The sequence below is a fragment of the Salvelinus namaycush genome, chromosome 35 (genome assembly GCF_016432855.1).
Source record: "Salvelinus namaycush isolate Seneca chromosome 35, SaNama_1.0, whole genome shotgun sequence".
NCBI classification, from domain to species: Eukaryota; Metazoa; Chordata; class Actinopteri; order Salmoniformes; family Salmonidae; genus Salvelinus; species Salvelinus namaycush.
Window position 1 is genome coordinate 24,459,313 of NC_052341.1, and position 16,275 is coordinate 24,475,587.

Sequence of the window (16,275 nt, forward strand, 5' to 3'; positions counted from 1 at the left end):
CATGTCATAATGTCTGACATAATTTGTCATAATACTCTTATGACCCATATTCCGTGCATTCGGAAAGTATTCAGACCCCTTGACTTTTTCCACATTTTGTTATGTTACAGCCTTATTCTAAAATTGATTAAATTGTTTTTTTCCCCTCATCAATCTACAAACAATACCCCATAATGACAAAGCAAGAAATTGTTTTGGGAAATCTTATGTAAAACTTAAGTAATCAGACCCTTTACTCAGTACTTTGTTGAAGCACCTTTGGCAGCGATTACAGCCTCGAGTCTTCTTGGGTATGACGCTAGTAGCTTGGCACACCTCTATTTGCAGAGTTTCTCCCATTCTTCTCTGCAGATCCTCTCAAGCTGTGTCAGGTTGGATGGGGAGAGTTGCTGCACAGCTATTTTCAGGTCTCTCCAGAGATGTTAGATCAGGTTCAAGTCCGGGATCTGGCTGGGCCACTCAAGGACATTAATGGACTTCTCCCGAAGTCACCCCTGCGTTGTCTTGGCTGTATGCTTAGGGTCGTTGTCCTGTTGGAAGATGAACATTCGCCCCAGTCTGAGGTCCTGAGCGCACTGGAGCAGGTTTTCATCAAGGATCTCTCTGTACTTTGCTCCGTTCATCTTTCCCTCGATCCTAACTGGTCTCCCAGTCCCTGCCGCTGAAAAATATCCCCACAGCATGATGCTGTCACCACCATGCTTTGCCGTAGTGATGGTATTGGTCAGGTGATTAGCGGTGCCTGGTTTCCTCCAGATGTGACTCTTGGCATTCAGGCCAAAGAGTTCAATCTTGGTTTCATCAGACCAGAGAATCTTATTTCTCATGGTCAGAGTCCTTAAGGTGCCTTTTGGCAAACTCCAAAACGCTCTCATGCGTTTTACTGAGGAGTGGCTTCTGTCTGACCATTTTTTGTTACCCTTCCCCAGATCTGTGCCTTGACACAATCCTGTCTCGGAGCTCTGCGGACAATTCCTTCGACCTCATGTCTTGGTCTTTGCTCTGACATGCACTGTCAACCGTGGTACCTTAATATAGACGGGTGTGTGTGCCTCTCCAAATCATATCCAATCAATTGAATTTACTACAGGTGGACTCCAATCAAGTTGTAGTAACATCTCAAGGATGATCAATGGAAACAGGATGCACCGGAGCTCAATTTCAAGTCTCATAGCAAAGCGTCTGAATACTTAGTAAGGTATTTCTGTTTATTTTTAATACATTTAAAAAAAAACATTTACAACCTGATTTCACGGTGTCATTAGGGGTATTGTGTATAGATTGAGGAAAATTATTAATTTAATCCATTTTAGAATAAGGCTGTAATGTAACAATGTGGAAAAGGTGAAGGGGTCTGAATCTGTTGCGGCATATTGTGTTATTTTATGTCTGGTTATGACACACACACAATTGTCAAAACACGCATTTATTCAAATTAGTTTTTTCCCTGCCAAGCATTTTCCTTTCATTTGAACTTTTTTTTTCTTACATCCTTTGTTGTAATGAATTCTTTAGTCATGTTTTTTTAATCATATTTTTAAATAACTTGTAGAAAATACACTTTATGACACTGTTAAGAAGCATTATAACTATCATAGTAATATAAGCCAGATAGGCCTATCACGTACATGCCCTTATGTCAGCCATCAGTCAAAAAAGAGGGTGTCTTTGTCCTGCTCCTGATATCTCCTCCTGCATTCTTCCCAGTCATCAGCAACAGAGCATTGGGGTAGGTGCATGTCTGACATCAATGTGTGTGCAATTACAATGAAAATGTAATATGGTAAATGTATATATTTAACATAGCATACCTGCCAACAGTATTTTTATGGTGTAATGGAGTGTTTTGCCTTGTGTGGTAGGTTTTGTGGGTTTTCACGCTCTTATGTAGGTGTCATAACCAGCCATAAAATAACACAATATATGCCACAAGTGTTATGACCATATTACAGGTTATGTCAGCTGTTATGACATGGTTATGACCATTATGACGCTGGGTGTCAAGGAAAGTGTTACTGTTTTTTTAAGACACACATTTTCTCCTCCTCCGCTCCTGATTGCTTGTGCTGCCTTAGGAATAGAACCGGCGTCCCCATTCAAGTCAATTGTGGCATAATGGGTGGACTGGTGGCCATTGCCGAGTGTACCCATGAGAGCAAAGCAGGAAGTAAAAGCAAGAAGTGTACTAATGCGATGCACCTCAAAATGTGCTGTGATTTGTTGATTCAACTGTATATACAAAAAGTACATTCCATTGCGTGAGCCACATCGGTATTCACTTGAATGAACATTCTACATTACCAATGAAAATTATTGCATCATAATACCAGGCAGCCATTGTGAGTTTACCAGTCAAATTGCCAGGGTTAGAGCTTCCATGCCTGTTTTATTCATTATTTTCTATGTGTGCTGCTGCTGAAGGGAGAGGGGCATTGCCTAGGACAGTGTTTCCCAACTCCGGTCCTCGAGTACCCGTAAGTACACACACATTTATTGTAGCGCCGGACAAAAACACCTGATTCAACTTGTCAAGGGCTTGATGATTAGTTGACAAGTACAATCAGGTGTGCTTGTCCACAACATAAAAATGTACTGTTTGGGGGTCCCCGAGGTTCAGAGTTGGGAAACACTGGCCTAGGCAACCGAAGACTACAAGGCTACAACACGGAGTAAAACAAAGTTCAGCAAGGAGCAACAAAGTTTCATCACGTTAAGAGTCCATGTTACTGCAGAAACAGACTCAACCTTACGAATTCCTGGCGGTCCCGTCTTCAGTCAGCTGTTCGTTTTTTTTAACGGTTATTTTATTTTCAGGATGTTCTTCATCCGTAACCGTCGGTTACACGATTATAGGGCAATTGTGGCGGCCTTAGTGTTTATTAGTTAGACGGCTCCTCTGTAACTGCAACCCAAATATTCCTATCAGAGATACTTCAAGGTGAACTAAGGTTGTGAAACACAGGAAGACAAAACAGTCAGTGAAATATGTCAATTTTGACACATTGCTCCTCCTCTCCTCTCTCTAGTTCTGGGATCGAGTTGGTGAACGCTGCAGCCCTCCTCCTGCTCTTCACGCTGAGCTTCATGCTGATTGGTCGACAGCAGAGGCTGAGGAGGACTGAGATGGTGCACCGGCTCAACAGCATCATCAATCAGCTCAACGGTGAACGGAAGAGCAGAGATTGGGATGGAGGGAGGAGATATAGAGGAGAATAGTTGACATTGGGACAGTTGGAGGGAAAACATTGTGAAATAAACACTACTTGAGGTTGGCAAGTTTCCACCATTTTTGTTTTGTGGTCCTATCTTTTAAGTTACCCTCCGCACTCTCTCCCTCCTCCAGACTACCTGTCGGGCTGGGCAGATTTTGGTAATGGGGTGAAGTGGTCTCCCTCCCTCTACCCTGACCTGTACACCCCCTCCTCCCCCTCCTGGTCGCTCCACTGGGCCTACCGCGACTCCAAGCTGGTCAACCTGCCTGTGTCCCTACTGGTGGAGGGAGACGTCATAGCACTACGGCCAGGAAAGGAGGCCTTCGCTTCCCTCAGAGGCATCAAGGTACGAAGAGAGGGGTGAAGAGGGTGGAGAAAGAGGGATGGAGGGAGGAGAGGATGGGTAGAGGGAGACATCATAGCACTGAGACTGGGACAGGAGGGCTTTGCTTTCCTCAGAGACATCAGTAATTTTTTTTCTTCTTCCTGGCTCGGAAGTAGAAGAGAGATTGACTTCATCACTACTTGTATTTTGTGAGAGGTATTGACAAGCTGCATGCACCGAGCTGTCTGTTTTAAACTAACACACAGCTCGGACCCCCATGCATACCACACAAGACATGCCACCAGAGGTCTCTTCACAATCCCTAAGTCCAGCACAGTACTACATAGAGCCATGACTACATGGAACTCTATTCCACATCAGGTAACTCATGCAAGCGGTAAAATTTGATTTAAAAAAACGAATCAAAATGCACCTTATGGAACAGTGGGGACTGTGACGCACAGACACACGTTACATTGTTTTAATATAACCTTTATTTAACTAGGCAAGTGAGTTAAGAACAAATTCTTATTTACAATGACTGCCTACACATGATAACATACGCACTATACACACACGTACACATGGATTTTGTATTGTAGATATGTGGTAGTAGAGTAGTGGCCTGAGGGCACACACTTAGTGTGTTGTCATGTTTTAAAAGTTGTATAACTGCCTTAATTTAGCTGGATCCCAGGAAATTGGGATCCATAATACATACAAAATCAAGGATGAGGTATGTGTATGTCTCTCACCTGTATTCACTCCCTGTGTCCTCAACATCTCCCTTCTCTAGGATGATGAGCATATAGTTCTGGAGCCTGGTGACCTTTTCCCACCTCTCTCCCCTCCTCCCTCCCCCCGGGGGGACCAGAAGAGGGGTCCCCAGAGCCCCCAGCAGCACCGCCTCTTCAGGGTGGTCCGCACCCCCATCCTCGACAGTGTCAGGTCGGTAATGCTTCCACTCAAGTCCACCTTTGAGGCTGGACCGTCTGACATACTTTGACTTGAGGTGAACGAGTTTGAGGTAATAATTCACCACTAGCTAGTTTGCTATCCAACAATTGCCGAGGAGGAGGAGCCATCTTTCTTCATTCTCCTTTCTCCCGTCTTTGTTTCTTTGTTAGTGCTTTTATTTTATGATGTGAAGCACTTTGTTATTTATATTGAAAAGTGCTACACAAATGACGTTTATTCTTATTGGAGAAAGTCCAAGAATTGAACTCAATGATAAAGTTTGCGCAAATCATGAAACTAGAGTCGAAGGAAGCCTGAAATTGTCACTTGTGACGGCTCAGTGTGTCCTTTTTAAGCAGTCTCCCATACCCAGATTAAGCCTACGCTTGAACTAAACATCATGCTTTTCTCTCCAGGATTAGGCTTGATCTGCATGGGTCCAGTAAACTGTCCCATAAAGTTATCTAAAATGACTGACACCCCTGGCTGAATTCCACTCTGTACTGTACAGGAACAGTCTTGACCTGGCTCTGTCTCGACCAATCACAGCCCTGGATAATGAGAGGTTCACCGTGCAGTCGATCATGGCCAAGTTCGCCTGCCCTATAGTACTGGTGAGACACAAGCGCGCACACACACACGGATGCACAGTTAATTCTTTATATCTACTGGATGCGGTCCCTCATATGTCATGCATCTCCTTCTATAGGTGGCGTTCTTGGTCGTGAATACAGTGCGTTATTTCTGTGACGCCCCCGGCCTCACTCCTGGACGCTTCAACTTCATCCAGCTGCAGGTATGGAGACTCAACACATCTTCTTGGTCGTGCCTCTTCTCCTTATTTTTCATATATGATATGTCAGGGTAGGCTTAACCTGTGGGGACAGAATCTCATCCAGAGATGATGTGCAATAAGATATAGCAGATTCTCCTTATTGTAGTAAGTGTTGTGTGTATTCCAGCTGATGGGAGTGCTGCCCATCCTTCCCCTGCTGTTTCCTGTCATGTGGGTGCTGGTCAATGCCTATGGAGAGGCTAGTGTCCTGGCTGAGTCCAGCAGAGCTTCTCCTACTGGCCTGGTGAGACACGCGCGTACACACACACACACACACACACACACTCGTGTGCCATGTGAGAGACAGAGAGGCTCCTGTGTGGTTTAACTAGCCTCTTCTCTCACCCCAGCTTGCTAAATTCTCTGAGGACACTCTAAGCAGCTACACTGAAGCGGTGTCCTCCCAGGTATAAACTCTCAACTCCTGCTCCCTCGCCCTCCCCCTGTCCTCACGCTGCCCACTCTCGCCACTGCACCACCCACCATGAAACCCTGTACGCAGCTCACACTCTCACGTATTTTCTTTTGTTGTTCGAGTTTAGTACTCCAATCATGTATTTAGTTTTGCATTGTTTCTCTTATTTTGTTGATTTTCTTCATCTGGCATGACGATATCTTTCTATCAGTTCTATTTGTCAGCCAATCAGATCTTCCCTGATGGGAGGGCAAATTTGACTAATCTTGTTTTGGTCATTTGTCCTCATACCATTTCTTCACCTGATCACGTAACGCTTCGACACCCACAAACACCAGTCCCCACCAGCCCCTGCTGCGCTACTGACATATTGGCCCAGTCATGAACTAACCCCCAGCCCCCTCCCCGCTAGAAGGGGAAGGGCTTGAGCTTGGTTCTGGATTGGCCCCTACCCTGAGCCTGTGACTGCCGACTTTGCCCGCCTGCTTGTAATGCATGATGGGAAAATCAGCCCCACTAGCTGTCTCCTTTTACTCTCAAACACCCTCCTTTCCTCAAGTGCCTTACTTGATGAACACTAATCTGAAAAGGACCTAATTGGTGGGAGCAATATGATTTCATAAGGAAAGGAGTTAAGGAAAGGAAGCATCTGAGAGTGTAAGGTCAGACTCAAGACATCTAAAGGACGTCTACCAATGTAGTGTTTACTCGCATTGAGGTTCCAAAACTTTTGGGAAAGTTTGAGGTGTTCTCACTTTGCCACTAGTATATAGCTAGTAGAATATATGCTGTAGAATAGATGCTACTGACTGCAATCGAGCATAAAGGCTATTTAAGGTGCTTCATCTAACCCTGCAGTCTGTAATTCTGCAGTCTGTAATTCTGCAGTCTGTCCTCCCATACTATGGTAGCAGCTCTACTCAATCGCCTTAGCAGCAAGTCTTGACTGATTCTTTTGAAGACATTATGGATTTCAGTATGTCAATAGCGTTCATAGTCTTTGGAATTTCAGCAGGTTTTTTATTGAGGAATGTAATGACAGTCTTACTGCGTTAATCTTCACCATTCATTTCGGGGTGCGATCTACACAAGCAATGTTGAGGGTTGTCCACTCCTTTCAACATTAGACCAGATTTGCGTTCTTATAATGTCTGACAAACGTAAGATTTAGTCAACTATGACTTGTTTATCTTTTTTCCCAGTAGTGGGTGTAAATGTGATGTAGCGTAACTGTGTGTGTGCAGGAGATGCTGCGGTGTGTGTGGAGACACCTGGTGGGCGTGCTGAAGGGAGAATCCCAGACTCTCTGCTACACCTCCAGCCTGCTACACACACTCGGCTCTGTCACTGTAAGTACTAGTTTGTATGTGTGCGTGTGACCCTTTCTCTCTCTCGCTCTCGCTCTCTCGGTGTTGTTTTGACAATCATGGTATATTATCCTGCCTAACCCCAGTCCGGAGACAGTGTTATTGTTATTGTTGTTGTTGTGTGTGTGTGTATAACAGTGTTCATTTTGGCACTCTTTTTATAATTTTTTTGTCTATTTAGTTTAGTAAAAATAAAAATCAGAGGGGGGTTATAGGTACAAAAACAATCAAATAAATGTTTCCCACCCTGCCTAGCCCAGCAGTAATCTTCTCAGATTGATTGAGAGATTAGTTTGAGTCATTTTGACTAAAATATAATTAAGTCTTAGTCACATTTTTGTCATTTGAATAATGATTTAGTCTCGTTGGACATTTTTGTGAACTAAATGCCCTTTCATTTTAGTCACATCACATTTTTATTGCCTCAATAACCTTTAGTAAACATAAATGACTGACTTCCATGTGCACAAACATACATATCCTTGTCCTACCGACATATTTTTCTGCGTAACATCCTATTGCATGAGCCTCCCGAGTGCCGCAGCGATCTAAGGCACTGCATCGCAGTGCTATCTGCGTTACTACAGATTCTGGTTCGATACTGGGCTGTGTCGCAGCCGGTTGCCCCTGGGAGACCCATGAGGAGAAGCACAGTTGGCCCAGCGTCGTCCGGGTTAGGGGAGGGTTTGGCCGGCCGGGATGTCCTTGTCCCATCGCGCTCTAGCAACTTCCGTGGCACGCCGGGCGCATGCACGCTGACACAATCATCAGGTGTACAGTGTTTCCTCCGACACATTGGTGCGCCTGGCTTCCGGGTTAAGCGTGCATTGTGTCAAGAAGCAGTGCGGCTTGGCGGGGTTGTGTGTCAGAGGATGCACAACATTCGCCTCTCCCGAGTCCGTACGGGAGTTGCAGCGATTGGACATTACTCTGCAGCTGATAAAGAATCACACCCCTTGACAGGGCTCCAAACTAACTTGTTCAGTTGGTGGCACCAGCCCATGATTTGGTCTCACCAATTATTTTCTGTGGTGTCACACAGTATAAAAAAATGTTTAATCACCTCAATAAAGTGATTCATAGTGCTTTTGACTACTGAGATGGTATGCTTTTGACTATGTAATAGACTACTGAGATGGTATGCTTTTCAATAAATATATTTTCATCTAACATGTCCAAACAGCATAATCCAGTATGTTTTGATGTACAACCTAATCCAGTGATTGTCATGAAAAGTGATTGTTGGTTGACAAGGTATTGTTAAATTAGAATTTTAAAATAGGGTTCCAGAATTTTATGAATTTTGTTCAATAGAGATGAATTTGCTTCCAGCTTTATCAGGGTTTGCATTAGGTAAATGTGGCGCAGGACATTTGACCAGGAACATTTTAACTTACCCGGACCGATATACATTGGGTGTGTAACCTGATTAGGCCCTCTACCCATGGTGCTCAGAATGACAGAACATTACCGAATTCTGATGTGCACTTTGAAGATGTTACAATAACTGTCCACATTTACTTTTCCTCAGCCAACAACACCAATAACGAACAGCAACATCACTAGCCTATGTCAAGCTACTGTCCCCATAGTAGAACATTTGAACTATTCTATTGGTCAGCTTGTGGAGAAAGAAATAGCCTATTCTGAACAGACTCTGGGACAGTTGTGGGAGGATAGATCCCAAATTCAACCAGTAGCCCTAGGTTACATTAAAAAAAGGCAAGTGCAACAGATCAGAACGTTTTGCTTAAAGTGTTGAAGTATTATTTCTTATTTTGGGGGGGGGGCTAATTCCCCCCCAAAACAACTTTGCAGTTCCTGCTACCTTATGCACTTGCAAAGGCCGATGCGCATTTCGTACGCAATGATCTTAAAGCCATATCAAATATCTTGGTTGTAAAATAGTTGCTATTGAGCTCAATATTAAGATATGACAAATTAAAATTATACCCACAGAAAGCTGAGAACAACAGTTGCTTCCAAAGCTATGTATCTGCCACAAATGGATTTTGAAATGTTATACAATCAATCACAAGCCTTTTTTATCTCTCGGAGAGTGGCTCGCTCATCACAGAAGCAGGTCCCAGTGAAACAAGCCCAGGGGCTGGGCAGACACTTTCATTAATGGAGTCATGGAGATAATGCACTTTACTGTTGGACCAAATCAAGTTTTGAAACTTTTGAGTGAGGTGACCATTATAATGAATGTTCAGATCGCACTGATGAGACCAAATAAATTGTTTTACTCGTACAGCCAAGTCAAAAGGTCACAAAATGCTACTAAATGGTCATAGTCTGGAGCCCTGCCCCTTGACACGCTGTAGCTATATTATAATCGAAGTTCTGTCGTAAGTAGTCAAATTCCTTGTGACTGTCTAGTCACGGTAACTAAGCTTCTCCAAATTAGTAGCCTAAACGTTTTGTAAAATAAACATTTTGACTCTAGGGGCTGGTGATCACTAACGGTAGGTCACAGGCAGACAATTAAGATATCCTCATGATCTGTGGAGTGCCGGCTTTTGGTGTATATCAACGTATTTTGTTTATGCTTCACAACGTTAACTGGAATGTAGGTAGCAGCCATCTTGAAATGAGGTCATCGGCTCGGCCTGCTCTTATAAATGTGTATGCCCATATATGGTAGTAAGTCACACAAAAGCTTTGAAGGCACCGATCAATAACCAAGATACTCAGCTTTCCGCAGACACCCTGCTTTTGCAGATAGGGGCTACTGTTCTCATACCAGACTAAATAGAATTTTTAAAATCTAATAGGGTTCCCAAATATGGGGGCTTTACATTTTAAGGGGTTAACTTTCCTAATATTAGACATTAGCAAACTTTTTTTTTAAATGCAATAAATTACAGGGTAGCCTACTCTGCTGACACTGACAAATGGATCAATAAAAACGACATTGTCCATATAATAGGCCTATGAGAAGGGGAGACAGAATAAGACGTCCATCTAAACTGCAGGAGGAAATCATTGTCCAAAAACAAACTTTTAAGTAGCACTTACCCAACAATGATAAATAGTGAATATACACAGTGAGGACTCACTGGAGATATTGTCGATGCTGGTGCCAATAAGATAGGCTATACTGTTGTTCGCTCAATTAAGTTGATCATTTTTATAACTAAAAGACAGATTCGTTTTTTCATTGTCTTCTCTTTACAGCAATAAAAACATTTTGCTTTCCAAACTATGTTTTCCCGTGGTTGTATTTAGAAATATTGTAATATGCCCGGCTTGGCCTCTACTAACTTGACCAAATTGTGTGCTGCCTTTCCTTCCGAATGTAGGCAATGCGATTTAAAAGATATATATATACGAATGTAGGCAATGCGATTTAAAAAATATATATATATTTTTTAAGAAGCTAATGATCCTCTGTGGCCAAATCATGCTTTAGTAACCTATTTTGAATTATTTTATTTATTCATGTATAGACCGGAGTAGGCTATATAATTTTTGCAATTTAATTAAATTTACTTTAGGGCAGTGGTTCCCAAATTTGTTATAGTCCCGTACCCGTTCAAACATTCAACCTCCAGCTGCGTACCCCCTCTAGCACCAGGGTCAGCGCACTCTCAAATGTTGTTTTTTGCCATCATTGTAAGCCTGCCATACACACACAATACGTATATTAAACATAAGAATGATTGTGAATTTTTGTGACAGAGGACCACGATATAAATAATAATAATATAACAATCAATAATTTTGCTCTTTATTTAACCATCTTACATATTAAACCTTATTTGTTCACCTGAAATTGTGAATAACTCACCACAGGTTAATGAGAAGGGTGTGCTTGAAAGGATGCACATAACTCTGCAATGTTGTATTGGAGAGAGTCTCTGTCTTAAATCATTTTCCACACACAGTCTGTGCCTGTATTTAGCTTTCATGCTAGTGAGGGCCGAGAATCCACTCTCACATAGGTACGTGGTTGCAAAGGGCATCAGTGTCTTAACAGCGCAATTTGCCAAGGCAGGATACTCTGAGCGCAGCCCAATTCAGAAATCTGACAGTGGCTTCTGATTTAAATTCAATTTTCACAGAACCGCTTGTTGCAATTTCGATGAGGCTCTCTTGTTCAGATATCGGTAAGTGGACTGGAGGCAGGTCATGAAAGGGATAACTCACTCAGGTGCTTCGCTCTATCACATTTGACATAGTCCGTAAGCTTGAGTTCATTTGCACACAAAAAAATCATACAATGATGGAAAGACCTGTGTGTTGTCCTTGTTAATGCAGACAGAGAAGAGCTCCAACTTCTTAATCATAGCCTCAATTTTGTCCCGCACATTTAATATAGTTGCAGAGTCCCTGTAATCCTAGATTCAGAACATTCAGGTGAGAAAAAACATCACCCAGATAGGCCAGTCGTGTGAGAAACTCGTCATCATGCAAGTGGTCAGACAAGTGAAAATTATGGTCAGTAAGAACTTTAAGCTCGTCTCTCAATTCAAAAAAACATGTCAATACTTTGCCCCTTGATTACCAGTGCACTTCTTTCTGTATGTTGTAAAAGGGTTGCATAGTCGCTGCCCATATCATTGCATAAAGCAGAAAATACATGAGAGTTCACGGGCCTTGCTTTAACAAAGTTTTATATATATAACAGAGTTATACCAGTGTTCATTTCGACGACGAAAATAGTAGTCGAAAATAGTCTGGCCAGCATCCCGGAGTCGCCACTTCACTGTTGACGTTGAGACTGGTGTTTTGCGGGTACTATTTAGTGAAGCTGCCAGTTGAGGACGATTTAGTCTTATCGTCCTGTCAATTGCCACTGTAATGTAGGTGTTTGACGAATATTTTCGTCGCTATTTTTGTCGTCGAAATGAACACTGGTATAACTCTGTTCTCTCTCTCTCGCCAGGTGTTGTGTTGTGTGGACAAACAGGGTGTATTATCCTGGCCTAACCCCAGTCCAGAGACCGTGCTGTTCTTCAGTGGCCGCGTGGAGCCGCCTCACAACGACAGTCAGCAAGACCTGCGAGACGACCTGTCAGTCAACTCCTTCTGCCGCATGGAGACCGATGATGACCGTGACGAGGTGCGTGTTTGTGTTTGAGTAGACGAGAGGGTGTGTATTTGTGGTGGAGGGGTGGTGGAGGGTATAGGTCTGTAAATTCCTACTTTTTCATCAATTGCTCTTCATCTTCTCCTGTTCTTGCATACTAAAATCAGATGTATCGTTTGGTTACGTATAAGGGCTCTTATTGTCTACGAGTTCCTGTAAGTCTCATTTTAAACCTCTGTAGTAATAGAATATAGAACGTCAATGATGGTAGTATTGCTCTCTTTTTTAGTATCTAGTTTCCATTGTCTTCTGTCAGATGGCGTCATTCTACCGCGACACGACCGTTATCTGACGTGAGACCATGATCTAGTTCCTTTAAGCATCCGAGGTAGTGACTGAGACGTTTTGATGGTTGGTAGAATCTTTTCAGTGATAGAAAGTCTGATTTGGCTGTTCATCCTGTCTGTCAGACCCAGGAGGGGGAGGCTCTGCTGTGTATGCCAGTGATGGATGGGATGGGGGACGGGCATGAGCCCAGTGAGACTTCACATGACACCGGCCGTTCCGAGGACACAGTTCAGCCTCGGCGGCAGGCGCGGGAGACACGCACCAAACACCCCTCAGGATCTAATGTCAGCTTCAGCCACAACACCGAGGGAGGGGACCAGGGCCCTGAACAGGTAAGGCGCGGGTGCTCATACACACACGTCCTAAATATATCAATCGCTTGTCATCACTATCTTACTACACAGCATTCGTTCCCCTCATTTTTCCCCTTGTCTCTCTCTCGCCACCCCTCTCTCAGGACATGGTGGGTTGCTGTGACAACGACGCGGAGGACTACGTGTGTGACTACCACCTGGAGATGCTGAGTCTGTCTCAGGACCAGCAGAACCCGGTGAGTATCCAGTTTGACGAGCAGGGCTGGCAGTGCCACCTGCCCAGCCTCAAGCCCCTGGGCCTCAACATCCTGCTCAACCTGTGCAACGCCAGCGTCACCCAGCAGCTCTGCCGCTTCTCCGACCACCTCAGTAACCTGGCGCTGCAGGAGAGCCACGGGGCCGTGCTGCCCGTCCACGTGCCCTGGGGACTGTGTGAGCTGTCCAGGCTTATAGGTGAGGAGAAGGAAGGGAAGAGACTCACGCACGCACGCACGCACATACGCACATAAACACACTCACGCGTACGCATGCATACACACACACTGACCCCTTCTCTTCCACTCTTTTTCCTCCTGTGTGTTTCTCAGGGTTCACCCCCGGGGCGAGGGAGCTGTTCAAACAGGAGAACCACCTAGCTCTGTACCAGCTGCCCTGTGGGGAGAAGGCCAAGGAGTCTGTCCCTCGACGCCTACACAACTTCACCAAGAGACAACCTCCCATCAGCCACCTCATCTCCCTCTTCATCAGAGACTCCTCTTCCAGTGAGAATATCTCGCGTTTTCTTTCTCTATAGCTCATTTATTCTTTCTCTTTCTTCCCTCTCTCTCACTTTCACTCCATCTCTCTGGTTTCACACTCGCTCTCTCCATCTCTTACCCTCCTTTTCTTTAGCCTTGACCTCTTTCTTGGAATTGTTTTGTTGCACCTCTGTGACCCCTGACCTCACCCCTAGATAATGTCCAGATGTTGTCTCACGGCTCGGCTGACCTCATCCTGGAGGCCTGCACTGACGTCTGGGACGGATCCGACATCTATCCCCTCTCTGGCTCCGACAGGTCAGAACAGTTATAGCAGCCTGATGACAACCTTATTGCAGCCTTATGTAGTCTTATCACAGTCTTATAGCAACCTTATGTAGTCTTATCACAGTCTTATTGCAGCCTTATGTAGTCTTATCACAGTCTTATTGCAGCCTTATAATAACCTAATGAGCAGACCCGGCGCCAGGATAACGTGGCTAAGGGGGCTGTTGAAATCAGTGAGGGGGCACAATTTTGGGGGGTTCTTGCATTGGAATTATATTGAATTCTGCTTATATCACAATAAACATCTACATGCATTATTAACTCGTTATATGGCTACACCCCTACAGGAAGAAAGTTCTGGACTTCTACCAGCGGGCCTGTCTGTCGGGATACTGCTCTGCCTTTGCCTACAAGCCCATGCAGGTGTCCCTGTCCAACCAGCTCAATGGGAAATGTGTTGAGCTAGCCCCCGGACCCAACATCTTCTCTGGGGTAGAACTACCCTCCACCACCCCTATCAAACACGACTCCCGCAGGAACTCCTGGAGCTCTGATGGTAAGGGAGGAGAGGGTAGGAAGAGAAGAGAGGGTGGGAAGAGAAGAGAGGGTGGGAAGAGAAGAGAGGGTGGGAAGAGAAGAGAGGGTGGGAAGAGAAGAGAGGGTGGGAAGAGAAGAGAGGGTGGGAAGAGAAGAGAAGAGAGGGTGGGAAGAGAAGAGAAGAGAGGGTGGGAAGAGAAGAGAAGAGAGGGTGGGAAGAGAAGAGAAGAGAGGGTGGGAAGAGAAGAGAAGAGAGGGTGGGAAGAGAAGAGAAGAGAGGGTGGGAAGAGAAGAGAGGGTGGGAAGAGAAGAGAGGGTGGGAAGAGAAGAGAAGAGAGGGTGGGAAGAGAAGAGAAGAGAGGGTGGGAAGAGAAGAGAAGAGAGGGTGGGAAGAGAAGAGAGGAGAGGATGGGTAGAGGAGAGGAGAGGATGGGTAGAGGAGAGGATGGGTAGAGGAGAGGATGGGTAGAGGAGAGGATGGGGAGAGGAGAGGGTGGGGAGAGGAGAGGGTGGGGAGAGGAGAGGGTGGGGAGAGGAGAGGAGAGGGTGGGGAGAGGAGAGGAGAGGGTGGGGAGAGGAGAGGAGAGGGTGGGGAGAGAAGAGAAGAGAGGGTGGGAAGAGAAGAGAAGAGAGGGTGGGAAGAGGAGAGGAGAGGAGAGGGTGGGAAGAGGAGAGGAGAGGGTGGGGAGAGGAGAGTAGAGGGGTTGGGGAGAGGAGAGGAGAGGGTGGGGAGAGGAGAGTAGAGGGGTTGGGGAGAGGAGAGTAGAGGGGTTGGGGAGAGGAGAGGAGAGGGGTTGGGGAGAGGAGAGGAGAGGGGTTGGGGAGAGGAGAGGAGAGGAGAGGGTGGGGAGAGGAGAGGAGAGGAGAGGGTGGGGAGAGGAGAGGGTGGGAAGAGGAGAGGGTGGGAAGAGGAGAGGGTGGGAGAGGGTGGGGAGAGGAGAGGAGAGAGGGTGGGAAGAGAAGAGAAGAGAGGGTGGGAAGAGAAGAGAAGAGAGGGTGGGGAGAGGAGAGGAGAGGGTGGGGAGAGGAGAGGGTGGGGAGAGGAGAGGAGAGGGTGGGGAGAGGAGAGGAGAGGGTGGGGAGAGGAGAAGAGAGGGTGGGAAAAGAGGAGAGGGTGGGAGGAGAGGAGAGGGTGGGAAGAGGAGAGGGAGGGGAGAGGAGAGGAGAGGGAGGGGAGAGGAGAGGAGAGGGAGGGGAGAGGAGAGGAGAGGGGTTGGGGAGAGGAGAGGAGAGGGTGGGGAGAGGAGAGGAGAGGGGTTGGGGAGAGGAGAGGAGAGGAGAGGGGGTGGGGAGAGGAGAGGAGAGGGTGGGAAGAGGAGAGGGTGGGAAGAGGAGAGGGTGGGAGAGGGTGGGGAGAGGAGAGGAGAGAGGGTGGGAAGAGAAGAGAAGAGAGGGTGGGAAGAGAAGAGAAGAGAGGGTGGGGAGAGGAGAGGAGAGGGTGGGGAGAGGAGAGGGTGGGGAGAGGAGAGGAGAGGGTGGGGAGAGGAGAGGAGAGGGTGGGGAGAGGAGAAGAGAGGGTGGGAAAAGAGGAGAGGGTGGGAGGAGAGGAGAGGGTGGGAAGAGGAGAGGGAGGGGAGAGGAGAGGAGAGGGAGGGGAGAGGAGAGGAGAGGGTGGGGAGAGGAGAGGGTGGGGAGAGGAGAGGAGAGGGTGGGGAGAGGAGAGGAGAGGGTGGGGAGAGGAGAAGAGAGGGTGGGAAAAGAGGAGAGGGTGGGAGGAGAGGAGAGGGTGGGAAGAGGAGAGGGAGGGGAGAGGAGAGGAGAGGGAGGGGAGAGAAGAGGAGAGGGTGGGAAGAGGAGAGGGTGGGAAGAGGAGAGAGTGGGAAGAGGAGAGGGTGGGAAGAGGAGAGGAGAGGGAGGGAAGAGAAGAGAAGAGAGGGTGGGAAGAGGAGAGGAGAGGGTGAGGAG

At 46.2% G+C, this 16,275-nt stretch overlaps 1 protein-coding gene across 1 annotated transcript in view; it reads left to right on the top strand.

Moving 5' to 3' along the window:
- The window catches only part of LOC120029874 (transmembrane protein 94-like), a 38,062-nt gene that overhangs the window by 15,439 nt on the left and 6,348 nt on the right, over positions 1-16,275 (top strand). Inside the window, exons 5-18 of the mRNA XM_038975181.1 lie at positions 3,027-3,163; positions 3,344-3,558; positions 4,334-4,485; positions 5,006-5,108; positions 5,204-5,290; positions 5,457-5,573; positions 5,680-5,736; positions 6,989-7,093; positions 12,003-12,179; positions 12,617-12,826; positions 12,952-13,261; positions 13,396-13,569; positions 13,761-13,863; positions 14,181-14,389. Coding sequence (XP_038831109.1) covers positions 3,027-3,163; positions 3,344-3,558; positions 4,334-4,485; positions 5,006-5,108; positions 5,204-5,290; positions 5,457-5,573; positions 5,680-5,736; positions 6,989-7,093; positions 12,003-12,179; positions 12,617-12,826; positions 12,952-13,261; positions 13,396-13,569; positions 13,761-13,863; positions 14,181-14,389 — 2,156 coding nt within the window. The remainder of the gene's footprint in view (positions 1-3,026; positions 3,164-3,343; positions 3,559-4,333; positions 4,486-5,005; positions 5,109-5,203; positions 5,291-5,456; positions 5,574-5,679; positions 5,737-6,988; positions 7,094-12,002; positions 12,180-12,616; positions 12,827-12,951; positions 13,262-13,395; positions 13,570-13,760; positions 13,864-14,180; positions 14,390-16,275) is intronic.